Source organism: Azolla caroliniana, unplaced genomic scaffold (genome assembly GCF_043228905.1).
Source record: "Azolla caroliniana isolate FFs.n. ecotype wild unplaced genomic scaffold, voAzoCaro1.0.p SCAF_1, whole genome shotgun sequence".
NCBI classification, from domain to species: domain Eukaryota; kingdom Viridiplantae; phylum Streptophyta; class Polypodiopsida; order Salviniales; family Salviniaceae; genus Azolla; species Azolla caroliniana.
Window position 1 is genome coordinate 1,111,885 of NW_028230436.1, and position 18,496 is coordinate 1,130,380.

The following is an 18,496-nucleotide window of genomic DNA, read 5'->3' on the forward strand; positions in this document are numbered from 1 at the left end:
CATGCCCTCCTCCCTCATATTGTGAGATTAAGTATGTACTACTTACAACAACTGCCACTACTACTTCCATGTAATTTGAGGATGTAAAGAGACCAACACACACACCCCATATATCTAGCATAATATACACATATTATTGGGTGAAAATACACAATTATATACATACATTATTACATATATATATATATATATATATATAAATATATGTATGTATGAACATTTATCTCTCATCCTTTCTCCTTTACTCTCTCTCCCTGTAGTTCCCCAGTGTGCCCTGTCTGAAGCTATGGCAGGAACCCTAGCAGCAGCAGCAACAGCAGTCATCGTCTCTTCTCCCAAACAAACAAGAAACCACGGAAACTTCAACAGATCTTCCTCCTCCTCCTCTTCTTCATCGATCATACTCTCTCGATCCCGCCTTCCTCAAGTAAGTTCTTCTTTCTCGGGCTTCCGTCGCATCTCTGTTCTCGATACAAGTGCTCTAAGGAACACAAGAAGCTTCCATGAGGTCGTTCAGAAGGCCATATCTTCTACGTCTTCCGCAAAGAGCGGTACCAGAGGCGTAGCTGTGGCTATGTTTGAAAGGTTCACTGAAAAGGCAATTAAAGTCATCATGCTCGCCCAAGAAGAAGCGCGGAGATTAGGTCATAATTTTGTTGGAACTGAGCAGATCCTTTTAGGGCTTATAGGAGAAGGGACTGGGATCGCAGCAAAAGTTCTCAAATCCATGGGTGTAAACCTAAAAGAAGCACGAGTAGAGGTAGAGAAGATAATAGGAAGAGGAAGTGGATTCGTCGCGGTGGAAATTCCGTTCACACCGAGGGCGAAACGAGTCCTGGAGCTCTCATTGGAAGAGGCTCGTCAACTCGGACATAACTACATCGGGTCCGAACACTTGTTGCTAGGTTTGCTTAGAGAAGGAGAAGGTGTGGCAGCAAGGGTGTTAGAAAACCTAGGGGCAGACCCAGGCAATGTTCGAACACAAGTTATAAGGATGGTTGGAGAGAGTACCGAGGCTGTAGGAGCAGGTGTTGGAGGAGGTAGTAGTAATGCAAAAATGCCTACTTTAGAGGAATTTGGGACTAACTTGACCAAATTGGCTGAAGACGGGAAGCTGGATCCTGTCGTTGGTCGGCAACCTCAGATCGAGAGAGTTACTCAAATCTTAGGGAGAAGAACTAAGAACAATCCTTGCCTTATTGGTGAACCCGGTGTGGGGAAAACAGCTATTGCTGAAGGTCTTGCGCAACGTATCGCTGGTGGTGATGTCCCTGAAACTATTGAAGGAAAGAAGGTTATTACCCTTGATATGGGGCTTCTTGTAGCTGGGACTAAATATAGAGGAGAGTTTGAAGAGAGACTTAAGAAGCTTATGGAAGAAGTTAAGCAAGCCGACGATATTATTCTTTTTATCGATGAGGTTCATACTTTGATAGGGGCAGGAGCAGCTGAAGGAGCCATTGATGCTGCCAATATATTAAAACCTGCATTAGCTAGAGGTGAACTCCAGTGTATCGGAGCAACTACTCTTGATGAATATAGGAAACATATTGAAAAGGATCCCGCCTTAGAGAGAAGGTTCCAACCTGTTCAGGTTCCTGAACCCACAGTAGATGAGACGATACAAATCTTGCAAGGTCTCAGAGAAAGATATGAGATTCATCACAAATTGAGGTACACTGATGAAGCTCTGGTTGCTGCAGCTCAGCTTTCCTATCAGTATATAAGTGATCGTTTTCTTCCTGATAAGGCTATCGATTTGATTGATGAGGCTGGCTCCCGTGTTCGTTTGCGCCATGCTCAGCTCCCCGAAGAGGCAAAAGAACTTGATAAAGAATTGCGACAGATTACTAAGGAAAAGAATGAATCTGTAAGAGGTCAAGACTTTGAGAAGGCAGGGGAGCTCCGTGACCGTGAAATGGAGCTGAAAGCACAAATCTCTGCGTTGCTAGAGAAAGGGAAAGAGAAAGCAAAAGCTGAAAGCGAATCAGGTGATACTGGACCCTTGGTAACCGAAGCAGATATTCAACAAATTGTATCTGCGTGGACTGGAATTCCAGTTGAGAAAGTCTCCATAGATGAGTCTAGCAGGTTGTTGAAGATGGAAGAGACATTGCACAATAGGGTGATTGGTCAAGATGAAGCAGTGAAAGCTATTAGCAGGGCTATTAGAAGAGCAAGAGTCGGGCTGAAGAATCCCAACCGACCAATTGCAAGCTTTATCTTCTCAGGGCCTACTGGTGTCGGGAAATCTGAACTAGCAAAAGCATTGGCTGCATATTATTTTGGGTCAGAGGAGGCAATGGTGAGGCTTGATATGAGTGAATTCATGGAGAGACACACTGTCTCTAAGCTGATTGGGTCTCCACCTGGTTATGTTGGCTATAGTGAAGGAGGCCAGTTGACTGAAGCTGTGCGAAGGCGTCCATATACAGTTGTACTTTTTGACGAGATCGAGAAAGCACATCCTGATGTTTTCAACATGATGCTTCAGATTCTGGAGGATGGAAGGCTTACGGATAGCAAGGGCAGGACTGTTGATTTTAAAAACACTCTCTTAATTATGACATCTAATGTTGGGAGTAGTGTCATTGAAAAGGGTGGTGGTGGTATTGGATTCCAACTTGACTATGGTGAAAAAGATAGTAGCTATAATAGGATTAAGAGCCTTGTGAATGAAGAGCTGAAGCAGTATTTTAGGCCCGAGTTTTTGAACAGATTAGATGAGATCATTGTGTTTAGGCAGCTAACTAAGCTGGAAGTGAAGGAGATAGCTGACATAATGCTGAAAGAGGTGTTTGAAAGGCTGAAGAAGAAATCCATTGATTTACAAGTTACGGAGAGGTTCAGAGACCGAATTGTGGATGAAGGATATAGTCCTAGCTATGGTGCTAGGCCCTTAAGAAGGGCTATTATGAGACTATTGGAAGATAGCATGGCTGAAAGAATGCTCGGAGGAGAGATAAAAGAGGGGGATTCAGCAATCATTGATGTCGACACCGAAGGAAATGTAACTGTATTGAATGGAACCACAGGTACATCATCGAGTGCAGCCATTGAAGCTCCTGCTGGTATTGCTTGAAAATACCAACGTGAAAGTGTGATTCTATATGTATTCAAGCATTTGCACCGCGAGTTAAAAGTCTAAATAATATCATTATATGCATAATGCCCTTATGATGTATTTATCACAAAATGTTTTGAAACTCTTTAACATTATTATATCCCTAGAACAATTGTGATTTGACAGATATTTCTTTTCTTTTCCTTTTTTCAACAAACTTGTAATGAGATATTCTGATCTGAATATTGCCATAAAATAGATATTGTTTTTACTCATGAAAAGATCGAAGCTCTGTTTTTTTATTTTGCTTTGACACTTGTAATTGTAACAGTGTGGTCTGTATTTATATTGTATTCATGGATTTGCATTGGGAGTTCGTTTATGTTTTGCATTTTATGGATATTTGCTGTTGGATTAAAGGCTAAGAAAAGGTTTCCTTCCACTCGTGGAGGTTTTTTACATGATTCCAACATATTTATCCTGTTTCTTTCATTTTTTGATGGAAGGACAACATTGTGATATGGTTTGATACCAGGAATAATAGGGTCAATAGATTTCCGTGAACTTGGAAAAGATTCTCGATATTACTTAACCCTTGTGCTTCTTTAGAGTGAGGGCAATGTTGATTAACTTCATTCAATGTGGCATGCAAACCTTCATATACTATAAGTGTTTGAAAGATGCAGATTAAGCGCATCTAGATCTAGTCTTAGTTTTTAAGTGTTTGGAAGGTTGTTTGAACTTTGTGGCATACAAGAAGCCTTGGAACACCCTTTCATCTATCGAGTTGCAAGCCTACAAAAGATGTCTCTATATTGATGCCTTCAACTTCTTACATACCTTCATTAGGACGGTGTAAATTTTTGAAATTGTCATTTACATCCCCTCCATGTTTGGAACTTTGGTTCATGTCTATCTTTTCAAGCCATACCTTTCTGGGGATGATTCACATGTGCATGGAGGCTCACTTTTACAACCCAATGCCCTCTGATAATGTTGAAGGTTTCTCTCAAGGCTGATTTCATATAAATTCATTCAGTTTATAAAAGTGGTTTCATAAAGTCATGTGCTAAGGTTTATTGGCGCATGAAAGTCTATTAAGTTAAACATGATGTCCAACCAATCACCATAATCACCACTTGAAAAGATTATAACAAAGACTGGAGACTTCTTTGCAGCATTTGGCTGATACACATATATACCTTTACATATATAGGTCTCGGAAAATAATCATTCTACCATTTAAAAAACCTGAGGAGAAAAAGCAAAAATATTCAACGATCAAGACTACTTTCGACAACAATTTGATAGATTTTAACATTTGGCTGATATAAATACACATTTGTATATAGAGATCTCTGAATTCAAGGCTTTTCATCCGCCATAATTTTGATAGATTTATATCTGTATATAAGCCCTCTTCAATGAGTATTATCACTAATACTAAAATCTCTAGACCTCTTAACTCAATACTCTACTAAAGCAAAACCTCTATACTTGAGATTGACCGCCTTTCAATGAATTTGGTCATTCATCAAACAGCATATACTTTTACTACTCTCTCAATGGAGCCTCTACACACAGGGCAACCCCATAGTTTGGATTGGATTTCAGTGAGACAGATCATGCATCCTGCCAAATGCCCACAAGGTATACATACCCCTTCTGCACTAGCATCCAAACATACTACACACAATCCACCCTTCATCATATCCATCTGATCTCCTCCATCTTTGATTAGGGGGGGAGCTGATGGAGATGCTAATAATTCGTTAGAAGCACTACTCTTCATTACTTCTTGGTCATTCATGCCCCAACCATTGCTCATAGCACTCTTGACGGCTTCTTGCTCGCTCAGGATCCAATCATCACCACTACTCTTCATTGCTTGATCGTTAGACATCAACACGATACTACTACTCTTCATTGCTTGATCACTAGAAATCCACTCGATACTATTACTCTCCATTGTTTGATGACCAGAAACACAATCAATACTTGATGATATTGCTCTCTCGGCCTCTACTCCTGACCATGATACATTGTAGCATCCCTGTAGTTGCTCGTTAAAATCATGGAAACCCAAACTCATGTACAAAGGTCCACCTGGAATGTCATCACCATATTCCCACGCTTTATATTGATCCACGTTACTTGAATATATGGTTGGTGATATAGAGATACCCTCCTCCCTTGCAGTCCTAATGGATTCATCCAGCGCGAGTGCCAACGCTACCCCTTCAGATATTGATTCCTGGTCCATTGATGCCTTTGACTTGCCTTGAAGAACTGAATCATTCAGGACACTTACGGGATGGATTTGTGACAAATTGTTCCCTTGTTGATATATTCCTCCTATAGCTACCGGATGAGGATTTGCATTATACTTCACCTGAATGCCAAATTTTGTATATTGAAGCTTAAAAACTGCAGGTAAAAACATTTAAGTAGCAGCAACAATCATGGAAGATACTGATATAAGATACATTCTTCACTCACTAAACAAATTCCTTGACACGTTTCATATAGTCTCCTTAATTGGTGACTATCACCCTTAGTCCCGGATAGAAGCTTATGCTTGGTTTCTGTCATAAACAATACATGACGCATACAAAGCAAGTATGTTAAGTAATTAGCATTTACAAACTAAAGCTAATTATCTACTAGAGTAGTTGAGAGAAATGACTAACTTTGAACTTTGTCGGTTATGAACAGGGCAGGATCAGGAAGGGTGAAATTGGGCTCCACAATGATCGCATTTGTTAATTGTATCACTATTCGAGGCTGGGCAACCTAGTGTCATCATCGAGAGATTACAACTCTATATTTAAACGCAATCGTCTGAATACTTCACAGGTTAAACCTCTACATTGCCATAAAAGAAACTCCATATAACAACAAACTTTCTTAAAATAACTGATAAATAGATACCAACATTGCATAACCCAGACGGATGAGCTGATGATGCTGGGACACCGTTCCACAAATTGACCTGTGAAGCAACTGATCACTTAATTTCATCTTATGAACTCATTATTGGCAGATAGCGGTAATTAAAGCATGGAGAATCAACCTTGGGAGAATCATATATAGCAAGTTCATAAGCTGGAGCCCTGCCTGGAATATAAAATTTGGATGGCAGTATCACTGCCCAGCTACAATACACAGAATTAAAAATGATGAGTTTAATTTAAAAAGTAATACCATTCAAACTCATCATATCAAATTAGGCAGTGAATCAGAGCACAGTTACATTTTTCTGGTGATCAAATTCGGTGCCAGTGATTCAAATATGCCGAATCCTGAAAGCTCTCGCAATATGCCACTGAAAATGCATATCTTTTCCTGCACAAGAAAGACCATTTACTGTTCTAGTCGGAGAGAAAGGGAAAAACATTATTTATGATGCAAACATCGTTTAGAGACTGACCTCCAGTAAGCGCACCACTGGAGTATGACCCTTGCTTCTTGCCATCTCAAGAGCTGTTTGGCCATCATCATTCACAGCCAGAGGATTGGCTGAAAAAAGCCAACCCAGAAACATGGAATCCTTATAGAGATTAACCAGAAACGCTCCAGAAAGCCGGACTATATTCCTTTTAATATTTATACGAGAACTAACCTCCACAAGAAACAAGTAAACCAACAGTTTTCTCAAGGCCCCTTTTTGCTGCGTGGTGTATTGCAAAACCTCCGTGTGATCCTGGACATAATGTTGCAGAATCTACTTATATCGGATTGTAATAGAACTTACTTGCCCTAGCACATTATTAAAATACTATATAACAAATTACAATCAGGAGATTCACTTACCTGATCTGAATGCATCCATATTAGCACCTAATTGCAGCAATAGCACAACCATATCAAAGAGATCCCCATGTGAACATGCCACCATGAGGGGTGTTCTTCCTTCTTTATCAACCCACTGATTAAGAAACGTGGAAACATCGTTATACTAATGCTAGTTATTAATCCCCCATAACAGAAGAATGAGGTGGTGTACACTTTCAGCGTGCATTTTTTCAGCAAATGTATAGCCAATGAATTAATAACCATATACATTACAGATCTTAATTCATGAATCAATCAGTTCAATCATTAACATCTAGAAATCAGAGCATTAAAGAAGATAAATTATGTATGTTAATGAGGCTTAGAATAACACAACAGAACTCATTGAGTGATATAATTAAGAGTAAAATAAACATACACCAAAAAATGATCGTCACATCCTATATTAATTTTGTAAGCTTCTTACCTCCCACCATTATCCACACAAACATGATTGAGTTAAGAAATACAATAAGGGAAGTGAATTATTGATGGAGGTGGGGGAACAGACGTACTTCCAAAGAAGTTCCCTCTCTATGGAGAGACTTAACAGTATTCTGGTTGCCGTTTTGAACTGCCTGATAGAGAAGTTCTTCTTTTGAGCTCGAAGCTCCCATGATGATTCTGATACAAGTTTGAAAGCCTCTGCAAATGAGGAGGGAAACGAAGGAAACACGTTAATTTGAGCATTTCCATTAAGCTTATTTCGGGAGATACCATAAAACCTAAAGTTTTTCATACTCCTTTGTAGTTGTGACGATTTATACACCAAAAAGAAGGAGAATTGATAAACTCAAGGCAAATTCCATAAATATTATACCCTAAAGCAAAAAGAAGAGGAAATCTTAAACGGATCTCAACTGTGGATCAAATCAAGGCAACTTCCATACGTATTATACTTCCCTAAAGCTTCAAGGTGGAGACTCGAGAGAGACAGCTGGAGGAATAGAGACACCTTCGTAAGTTAATTCCATTCTAGAGCTAGTAAGTTAATTCCATTAAAGGAAACTCTGATTAAGGTTTTCCTCGAAAAAAAATAGTAAACGAAAGAAAGAAACCTGTGCAACTTTGGCGCACTTAGAAAGAACAACGCAAAGAAATTGAAAGTCTAAACTTGCCTACACAGTAAAACCTCACGTTTAATTCCATTAATGTAAACAACTTCCATTTATGTATGCAACCTTCAACATCCATATATAGTATAGCTTAACGAGTTATTGCCGAATTAATCAAAGCAAAGAAATGTATACATATCGTTCTTTACATTAGAAAGAGTCGATTTTATATTAGCGATGATGGAAACGGATCGAACAATTTGAAATATAGAATTTCACGGGAGAAAACCAATAAAAAAGTTTGAAAGAAAATCAATGAATTTCTTATTATCATGAGCGGCAGATCGTGGAGTTGTTACAGTATAACGAGATTAAAGATCCTGGCTCTTTCAAGATGAAGGAATGATGGATTAACCGGCACAAGCATATAATAATAATATTAAAAGAAGATGATGACGACTAAGAACAATCATAACCTACTTCTGTATTGTTTGGTGTGGTTTCTATATAATACCAAAAAAAGAGCCTGTCAGAACTGGAAGAGTTAAGAACATTATACATAAGAGGAAAAAATTAAAAAAGACTGAGAAAGAGAACACTCATCTATGGCTTAAATGTTTTTTGAGCAAGATCGAGAAACGACATGCATGACGAAGGAAATATATCTATCTATATCAGAAGATCATGGAGTATATATATTAGAAGAAACCATAGCCAGATAATCGTGCACTATTGCTTGGTCTGTTCAGCACGAAAAGAAAGAAGGTGATTAATGTGTGTTCTCGTGACAATGTTGATACGACGACGGAGAGAGACAGAGAAATCAAACAGTTCCATGTTTCTGAATTTTATAGATAAGACGAGGAATGATGAAGATAAAGAAACTCCATGGATTGGATTGGATGTAAATCTGAGTACAAGATAAATGCTTACACGAGGAAGATTAAACGTCCTGTGGAGAATGACGGGATCGATATTATATCGACATAGTGAAATTTAGCAGCATCATTTCAGCAGAAGAAGTAACAATCCAAAGTACACGACATCGTTCATATAAAAGAATGAACAAGAAGAAGAAGGCCTCGTCCTAGCCAGGTAAATTTTTACTGTGCTTGCCTGTGCAATTTTAGTGAGGCGAGGGCCTTTGGAGCGATGGTGATGATAAATGGCGGAGGAGAAAACGATGAGGTGGGACAGAGAGAGAGAGAGAGATAGAAGAAGAAGAAGAAGAAGAAGAAGAATAGCGGCAGCAGACGAAGACGATGCAAACCCTAAATCTGCGGATTCACCATTGATTCTCTGTGGTTCTTTCCCTCTTTCTACAAAAGAAGAAGAGCACACGCAGAGAGAAACTGCCGCCAACTCCTGATGACGCGGCCGCTCTTTCAGACGTGGCAATCAATTCGCGTTCCACGTCAGCGGCCACGCTGTCCTGCTCGCTGTCGTCGTTGCACCGATGACGTCATCTTCTTTCCCTTTTCTCTCTCTCTCCCTCTCTTTCTTCTTTTGGATTCTTCTTAATTTGTATTTTCATTTTATTTTTCCTGCTCGTTTTTTATTTTCGTTTAATTAATGGTCGATTGATCGTTTTGTTTATTTTCGTTTTCCGTTTGCAGGTTTTTTGGGGGTTTATCTTTCTCCGTTGCGTTCTTTTCTTTGCGTTTGAACTTCCCATAAAAAACGTTTACACACACACACACACACACATGCACGCCCACTCACTCACTCTCACACACACACACACACACACACACGTGTGCACGCCTGGCTAGAGTCGATCCTTCGCACGTTTTCTACCAACTTACCATGTAAACTCAATCAATTGATTCCTAACGATATGTTAGATCCACGGGTCGACCCTTACCTTCCTTTGACACTCAGATATGGCCACTTCTAATAAACTAGGTTTCGTAATTGATGTTAAGCTTGCTCGTATACACAAATTGATTTCTTCATTTAATTTTGACAAGGACAATAACAAGGGATTGTTGTCAATTCCCAATGGTTCAATGTTTTTAAATGAGATTAAGAGTTCATGAACTACGAATGTAATGGTTCCATACATTATTTAGTATTTTGACACAATAATGTCGTTGTCTATGTCATATCGTGATGACTATAATACATGTCGGATACATAGTTTTTGAGTATTGGCATGGTCTCTTGTATGTTCTAGATGTTCCATCATGCCTTCACATCCTCTCCACTTGTTCATGTTCTCCTTCCATAGGACATTTTGAGGTCTCTAAGACAACCAAGTTTAAAAGTCATGATTACTAGTGGCTCTCTCTTTGGACAATAATTGAGGTTTTTTTTCATTCCTATGAAATTTGCAACACCTGCCCAATCAAAAGCCCATTGTCTAAAATTGTATGTGGACTATTCCACCCTTTACCAATACCAAATGCAAGAGCATCTCAATCAGCTTCATTTCAAGGCTTTCTTGAGCACAAGATCATTATACCATTTTGACAATTGGGGGTCGGTTTTCAAATATGACACATTTCATCCCCTGCTCTTCCTCCATCTTGAATGAAGTTGCATCAAGGGATCGACAACGGTTTAGGCTAATCTAAACCGTTTTGGGGATCTCAAACTTAGAACCGAACCGGTTCACAAACCGGTTTAGCCTAAACCGGGTTGTGAACCGGTTTGGTAAACAACTGAGAAACCACTTTCCAAACCGGCTTCCCTCCCTCTCTCTCTCTCTCTTGGAGATGATCCACTATATAGTATACATTGTACAAGCTCTCCCTCCCACACACTCTCTCACGTCTGTGTGGTCTCAACTCTCTCTCTCTCTCTCCTCGTTTGTGTAGTTCTCCCTCTCTCCCTCTCTCTCTCTCTCTCTAAAGTTACTAACGGGCTAAGCTCTCTCTCTTTCTATCTCTCTCCCTCTCGCTCTAAAGTTTCTAACTGGCTTGAGCTGGTTTGGCGAGGCTCAAGCCGAGCATAGCTGAGCTCAAACCGTTAAGGCAAGTTCAAGCCTAAACTGAGCCAACCCGCTAAGCCGTTTTAAGCCGGCTAAGCCAAACGGTTTGGGCTTGAGCCGAGCAGTTGCCAATCCCTAGCATCCATGCTTTATACTTCATAAGGTCTTTTGCATCCATGGTCTTCCATAAAATATTCATGGTAGGGTTTTGGGAAGGCCTCTTGAAGCTCTTAATGATTAATGGATACTTGCCCTTTGGGCAATATCACCGAGAAAAAAATGGATAGACTAAGCAAACCAACCAAACATTAGGGCAAATATGATTGGCTACCCATGGTTGATTTGCTAGTTAGGGACGTACATTAATATTTTGAAAAAAGTTTGGGTAATTCTCAGAAGTGATGTATTTTGGTGCCTTTACATTTTCTTTATTAAACATAATTGAAAATTTTGGGAACAAATTTACTTACGACTATAGAGCAATGTCCTAAGCACTTAAAATCATGTAATGATGGCTTATGGATCTAGAGTTTCATCTTATGGTCATAGTTCAAAAATATGAGCAATGTCCTAAGCACTTAAAATCATGGAATGATGGCTTATGGATCTAGTGTTCATCTTATGGGCATAGTTCAAAAATATTGTTAAGTATAACACACAAATCATGTTCACCGAAGGCCTTACTCTTTCAAACCATTGAAACATTCCAAGTTTCTAAATAGATAAAAAAATTTACTTGTAGAGTTCCATTTCAATCTCTATTTCTTCCATGGATTGCATCCGGTCTCCCCTGGACATTAAAAGTCTCTCTCTCTCTCTCTCTCTCTCATTGCCATTAACATATGTATGAGTTTAAGCCATCCTCAATCTATCACTACCTCTGTATCCTACTCTAATTGTTCTAAAAGGAGACAACTTTCACTAAATATTATCAACATCATTTATTGCCACAAAGTGTCAATTCATATATGGTGCCAAAATACAAAATACCTCATGAATATTCAACATATTTTTTGAAAAACAATGTAAGGAATGCTTTGAATTTATTATTTTATGTAGTGTGCATGTATGTTCCAATGTATGTCCTTAGTTCCTTTCAGTGCAATAATCTTTCCAACATTATTGTTTTGAAAAGTAACAACTCTTTAACAATATAGAAAGGAGTTACAAAAAAAATGGTGCATGTTTCATATGGTTAGATTGTATGCATATCTACATCTTACACAAAAATGGTGCATGTTTGATATGGTTGGATTGTATGCATATCTACATCTTGTTAGTTATTCGGTAATAAATCAATTTTAGAAAGAGCATATTAAGGGTAGACAAAAGGTGGGAAACTTGCTTGTTATTTTAAGACTTTCTCTAATCATCATGTGAGGAAACAATGCTTTTGAAGGGCACATCTTGCTTTAAAATATGCTTCTAAATTATTGATGTAGATAACTAAATTATCTCCTTGTAATGTCTGATCTAGATAGGTTTAAACAATCTTTAATCCAACACATGTCTTCCTATTTGTGATTGGTATCCTTGTCTCTAGCACTTGGCCACTCTTTGACAAACAAAAAGATAGCAACCAATATCTCACAATTACCTTTTTCCACCAAAATATAGGTAAACCAAGAAATGCTAGAGTCTATTGTTTGATTATTTATTTTAGTTGTATGAGCTTTGTGCACAAAATGATTTTCCTAGGGAAACCTAGAGTCTATTGGTCCTTCCATTCTTCTGGTGTCTTTATACATCAAAATGAAGAATGCAAACTCATAATTTCTAAGTAATTTTGATCAAGGTTTTTTGGTTCATTTAAGCTCTACATAGAAATTTTTTCCCATCCAATAAAGTGGTGGTTTGCTTCATCTCATGTTATCACTTGTGCATGCATTATGTAGTTCACATGTGCGCAACACAATTTGAAACTTATGGGGAAATTCAAACTATAGTTAGTTTCTAATGTGTAAGAAATGTTCATCCATAACACAAGCTAAAACATTACTATTTGTTTGCCACATATTATAACATTTCTAATGGACATGGGGTCACATTTTACTTTTTAAGTAAAGGCTTCGTAAACGAATACCTCAGTAATGTGTCAAGCAATATTTGGAAAGACACTTTAAGTGGCATTATTCCCTCATGGATAATATTGTTCAATATACAAAGGAAGACCTGACTTTAGCGATACACAATTACTTTATGGTTCCTCAAAAAGTTTAAATTTGAAGTCCTATGCGATAACCTTCAAAGGCCTTTGAAAATATTAAACCATTCTTGCACTCATCTTGCCAAAACTATATCAATATTATCTGTGTTGCACTCATTTTCAAAGCAAAATATCATGAAAACAATGTTTTTGTAAAAAGACAAGTATAGTAAAGTGCAATGTGAAAGCATTTTCTTTCAAAAAATTCTTGAAAAAAGGCTACATGCAAGTATGCGACGGTGTAGTGGTATAGCATTTGCTTTCTACCTTGAAGATCATGGGTTCACCTGAAAGAGTGCGCCTTGTTTAATGTTCACTATAAACTTCATCATTACACTAATGAGTAATTGATTCTTTGTTTGTAACATATGGCCTTAGAAATTTACAAAAATCCCTTTCTAAAACACAAAGTTTGAAGATTTTAGCATACTCTTACAACAAGCAACTTTTTGGCTCTTCGTAATTCTTCTTCATCTCTTGACTATCCATCTTCTCAATTCCTAATCAAATATTAGGTTCTCTAGCTTATGAGCATCGGTTTTTTGTATCAAGTTACTTAGTTGATTGTAATTAATTGAATTGCGTCGTTTTTACTTCTTTTTATTCACAAAGTTTTTGATGACACTTGTACCTATACATTTATCTTGCCTTGTCTAATGATCTTGACAAAGAGATAGTGCTCCATCAAGGAAGAAGTGTGCTCAAGAAGAACTCCTATGAGAACCACACATGTGGGAACTATCAAAAGTTTAATGCCATTGTGATTCATGACCCATTCTCACTACCCTTAACAGTTCACTGATGTAATCTTAGAGATTGTGAAATGCCAACAACATATAGCTTACACCGATGAGGGAGTTGTATCCCAAAGCTTGGAAAGTGAAACCTATACATTTAGGAAGAACTCCTAAAATAATCACACATTTGTTGGTGTTATTGATGGGGCAATAGATCGATGGTCGAAACTTTTGATAGAGCCTTTAGAAACCTCATGGAAACAATCGCACCTGGATTAGGATCAAAATGTTGCAAGCATCTCAATAGTGTGGACCATAGTACATAAAATTCGTGTTTGTCTAGCATAACATTTGTTTTCCTATGTTGGAAAACGAATTCGAATGTTATTCAAACATTCTTGTGTTTTGTTTTTGTTTTTTCACCCTTGTTAAGTTTTTTTTTTCCCCTTTTTTTAGGTTTATTTACCTCATAATAAATAGTTAATCCAAAAGTCTGGTATTTACCATTCTTTGAGGGTTTTTACCACCTGGAACATTCACGAATGCAAATGCACGTAAGGTACTATGTGGATAGGAATCCAAATCATTGGGCTTAGACCACTCTAATGTCAAATTTGTCTTACGTTAACGGCACAATCTTTTTAATTACGTCTTAATATGTTTGATTACTCACTTCTCATTTTAATATTTTAAATTTCACTAATCACTGCCTAACAACGATTAGGACCAACCTAACGAGCACATCAAATACTTGTGAAAAATTGAAGTAATAACGTTAATCCTTAAATTCAGAAGTTGGAACCTTGTCTTCTGATGTGCTTCTTTTGCAAGTAAAGCCAAATCGTCTTTAGCGAATCAAGAGAAGTGATTCGACATGCCAATCCTCTTGCTTCTCTCTCTCTACCTCCGAAATAAATAAAAGATCAATGGAGCCACTTCATCCAGGGGAGTAGTTCTTCACTGTTGAAGCTTTGACCAATGGAAGATCTTTCGAGGTAAGTCTCACTTAACAGTTGGTTGCATCCTTCATATTGCTCCAAGGAGGCGGAGGCAAGATACCTCCCCTCCCCATCCTGCCATGGTCTTTGCCCAGTTAGGGCCATGAATCGCTTCTATGAAGGTTTCTGACTCGGGGATAATCACTCCCATCACCATGAAGGCGTAGTGTTGCACCATGTAATTGTTATAGCTGAAACAGGTGACTTGATTCTTCTCTGGGGGTCAAAGTGACATGTTTGATTCACTCATGCTTGTGGTACGAATTTTCATTACTCTGGTGTCCACATGACTACCACACCAAACTCTGTCATCTAGGGGATAGATCCAATCTTTCAAAGTTGTGGAAGTGCCATTTCATTGCCTCATCATTGGAGATATGACTCTCTTCTTCATGCTCAAGCATCTTCACCTTTCCTTTGTTGGAAGTGAGCTGGATTGAGCAACGTCTTCATTGTAACAACCTATAAATGCATTCTAATGCATAAAATATGATGTGTTATGGTTCTCGTTCACATACGCCGTCCCTTGTTACCGTAAAAAATGTATTACAAGGGCTTAACAATTTGCCCAATGTCAAGGTGCGAGATCTCCAAGATTTCAAGTATGAAATGTTCGAATGGATTAATACTCAAACATATGCCTGGAAAGATGAGATATTTAATCATGCATTGCAACATGGCATGCCCCATAGATTGGAGTTACAAAGTAGATCAAATCTTCACATGAAATGGAAAATATAACCAATATAAGTAATGATAGGACAACCTAGTCAGTTCTCTTATGCCAAAGTTATTTGGATATGTAATTGAAACAAAATTACGTGCAGAGTTACAAATAATCAAGTTTTCAATTATCATAGGACCATTGATCACCTTGTTCCTTGTCAAGTTTTTAATGGAGGAAAGTCATTACTTGAAGCAAGTGCTCTTTACATTCACAGCCTTGCTTTCCATCCATATGAAGCTACGTAACTCATTGACATAGAAAACCCCCACAAATCAAGCACTCACCACATAATAGAAACCTTAATTGTAAAGAAACAAAGATGAATGTGCTATGGGAAATTTTAGGTTCATCATCTCTCCACATTACAAGACCCTATACATTGAGAAAGACCATTCAAACCATTTCAACTAATTGTCTCCTCGATTGTATCTTGAATCATGTACTCCAAACCATTGTGGAAGAATTAATGACCAAAATCAAGAAACATCGATTGTGAGAAACCAACTTACACAAACTGTCTGATTATTGTTTCAAACAAAAATCATTACAGTGGCTTCATATATAGCCGCATTAGTTCAGCCAATCTTTTCCATCGGAGAATATTCTTGTTATAAGATCCACTATGATTGTCAAGAATATGCAAATCTATGAAAGATCTTATTGTCAAGGAAAACTGGCTTTCAAGAGAGTTGTTTTATTCAGACAACAATATTGACAACGCCACAACAGGAAGCACCTTTGACAGAGTAGAAGACAATAATATTTCTATTGCAAGACAGCTTTAGTCAAATGCTCTAATTTTCAATATAGCAATCGGAATGTTTGACTCACGGTGATCTGGAAGTTTTGCTTCCACAAATCACCATGCTGAACATGCATAACCTATGAAACTTCCAAAGACTCTACATATACAAGAATCATCCGTGTAAGTTCTCAAATAGAACGATGACTAGCATATATGTCCAAAAATGATGATCCAAGTTCACATGTTTTTTTTTAGTTTGAGCAAAGGGATAGTTTTTTCAGTTGACTCTAGTACCTGGAAGGTACATGGAAGCAAATGCGAGACATAAATTCCAATCCCTTTCATCGCCCCAGCCGCCCCATCCTTTGAAACCTCGATTATAACCACTGATGGTATTATATCTAACATCCCAATGTGGATTAATGTTAAGTACCTTATCTTCATCTTCTACAGGAGGGAGATTTCCTCCTTCGTCCAGACATGTACCTTGCCCACTCATTTTCCCCTGATGAAGACCACATTTCCCAAAGTGCTGGGCACTTGTCCGTGGTCCTCTTAACGAATATATCTGATCAGCCCATTCAGGATACACGACTGCCCACATGGTTATATCCCAATTATAATCATCAAATTTGCAAAATTGTTCCGAATAGGAATGGATCTTTCTCCAGATTGTTCGATTAAATGCATACCCGATGTTCCCAACCTTATCTGCGATGAGGCTTGGGATTCTTTCTCCTCGCGACTGAACATTGGCAGGGGCAAGATTCACCATATAGCAATTTGGACATTTACAAGCCTTAAGAGCAGTTAAGGTTTGTATGTTGAGAAGAGCATTTGGGAGGAGATAATGGTCTTCTTCAATGAAGAGGATATGTTCATGATGTGTCCTTGTCTCGACCAAACCATCCCATACAGTATTCATCATCCACCACCAATGATGCTTTAGAGAGACTATATGAGGAGCTCGATGGTTTCCATATTGGTCGGGTTTACCATTACAAGTCCGAGGATCTTCCTTATTTTGACAATCTCCTGGACTAATTCCAGGAAAAGAATCGGTAAATATATGTGGTGAGAAAGGTGCGAAAATTTGTTTAACGCGGCAAAACCGAATGCTCTCGATGATTGCGTTCATTTCTTCAAAGAATCCATCATGACTAACGATAAGGAGCGACTCCGAGATGCCAATAACCTTAGAGAGACCTTCTATGGCGACTCGTAGATATGATGGTCGATTGTGAACATAAAGGACTATGACCATATGATAGGCAGGTAAATGCGGAAAAAGGTCGACATTCCGGGCCGAGAAACCATTGCGGCGTTGAAGAAGCTTTGACAGAGTGTTCTCTTGGGGAAGAGTGATGTTGGGTCCTCTTTGGATCCATGGAAAATGGTTCGTATCTATGTGTAAATGAGAAGATTGCTTTGGTTCTTTGACTTCATCTTCCTCTTTCAAAAGTGGGCACAGTTGTTTTAGAAGAGGGTTACCTTTGTTAATGCTCTGCTGCTCTGATTTCTTGCTGAAGAAAAAGAGGTGAAGGGTCAGGAAGGAGCATACCAACAAGATCTGCAGTGAGAGAGTGATGATGCATCGCTTTGACCTCAGGCGCTTATTCAGAGATGAAGCTCCAATCCTCATCTCTGTTCTTTTCTCTTCTGCTTCTTCTTCTTCTTCTTCTCTCTCTCTCTCTGTGCGTGTGTTTTTCTACTTATTTCTTCTCCCCACGTGGGCGATAATTCAGACACGACAGAAGAAGAAGAAGAAGAAGAAGAAGAGGTGGAGGGGGAGGGGGAGGAGACGAGAGAAAAAATGACCCAACTAAAACGTAAGCGTAGAGAAATTAAAGGCTTTGTGTTATTATTACACAAGCTGAAGCTGACCTCCTTCATTGATATGCATACACCGTGTGATCATCACATTTGACCCCAACGCACTTCATCTACTCCTTCAAATTCGCGTGTCTCTTGCGCCCGAGCTCCTCACTATTCCTCCTGAAACATGCCTACCTCTTCATGTCCGCTTTTCATACTCGGACAACAAGAGGTAGGCATGTTTCGGGAGGAATAGTGATTATCAGTTCTTGTTGACCACGACTAACTTAATGGTTTTTTGTAAGGCGCTTCCTCATTCATAAATCGTGACTGCTTGTTTGTCTCACTTTGGCCCCCCGGTCATGGCACTATCAAAACGTTTG

General features: G+C 38.6%; 3 protein-coding genes across 3 annotated transcripts; 1 reads left to right on the plus strand and 2 right to left on the minus strand.

Annotated features, from left to right (window-relative positions):
• Window positions 1-235: 235 nt before the first annotated feature.
• On the plus strand, window positions 236-3,333 carry LOC147868147 (chaperone protein ClpC1, chloroplastic-like). Its single transcript, XM_087315842.1, has one exon. The coding sequence runs from the start codon at window positions 287-289 to the stop codon at window positions 3,080-3,082; it is 2,796 nt and encodes a 931-aa protein (XP_087171968.1). The 5' UTR covers window positions 236-286; the 3' UTR covers window positions 3,083-3,333.
• A 950-nt stretch (window positions 3,334-4,283) lies between these two features.
• LOC147868148 (putative E3 ubiquitin-protein ligase XBAT34) lies at window positions 4,284-9,256 on the minus strand. The gene is made up of 11 exons (XM_087315852.1): window positions 8,887-9,256; window positions 7,414-7,543; window positions 6,878-6,992; window positions 6,687-6,767; window positions 6,495-6,583; window positions 6,318-6,409; window positions 6,138-6,219; window positions 6,000-6,056; window positions 5,755-5,857; window positions 5,564-5,649; window positions 4,284-5,456 (listed from the first exon to the last, which is right to left on the minus strand). The coding sequence occupies exons 2-11, from the start codon at window positions 7,513-7,515 to the stop codon at window positions 4,599-4,601; spliced, it is 1,665 nt and encodes a 554-aa protein (XP_087171978.1). The 5' UTR covers window positions 7,516-7,543; window positions 8,887-9,256; the 3' UTR covers window positions 4,284-4,598.
• A 6,802-nt stretch (window positions 9,257-16,058) lies between these two features.
• On the minus strand, window positions 16,059-18,086 carry LOC147868149 (beta-1,2-N-acetylglucosaminyltransferase II). The gene has a single exon (XM_087315864.1). It carries the CDS (start codon window positions 17,938-17,940, stop codon window positions 16,576-16,578), a length of 1,365 nt encoding a protein of 454 aa, XP_087171990.1. The 5' UTR covers window positions 17,941-18,086; the 3' UTR covers window positions 16,059-16,575.
• Window positions 18,087-18,496: the final 410 nt, after the last annotated feature.

Coding starts and splice junctions, on each gene's coding strand:
- LOC147868147 (XM_087315842.1), top strand. CDS start 287: ATGGCAGGAACCCTAGCAGCAGCAGCAACAGCAGTCATCGTCTCTTCT.
- LOC147868149 (XM_087315864.1), bottom strand. CDS start 17,940: ATGAGGATTGGAGCTTCATCTCTGAATAAGCGCCTGAGGTCAAAGCGA.
- LOC147868148 (XM_087315852.1), bottom strand. CDS start 7,515: ATGGGAGCTTCGAGCTCAAAAGAAGAACTTCTCTATCAGGCAGTTCAA. Junction 6,768..6,877: donor TATGGATGCATTCAGATCAG/GTAAGTGAATCT, acceptor CATTATGTCCAG/GATCACACGGAGGTTTTGCA. Junction 5,650..5,754: donor CATAACCGACAAAGTTCAAA/GTTAGTCATTTC, acceptor TGTTTATGACAG/AAACCAAGCATAAGCTTCTA.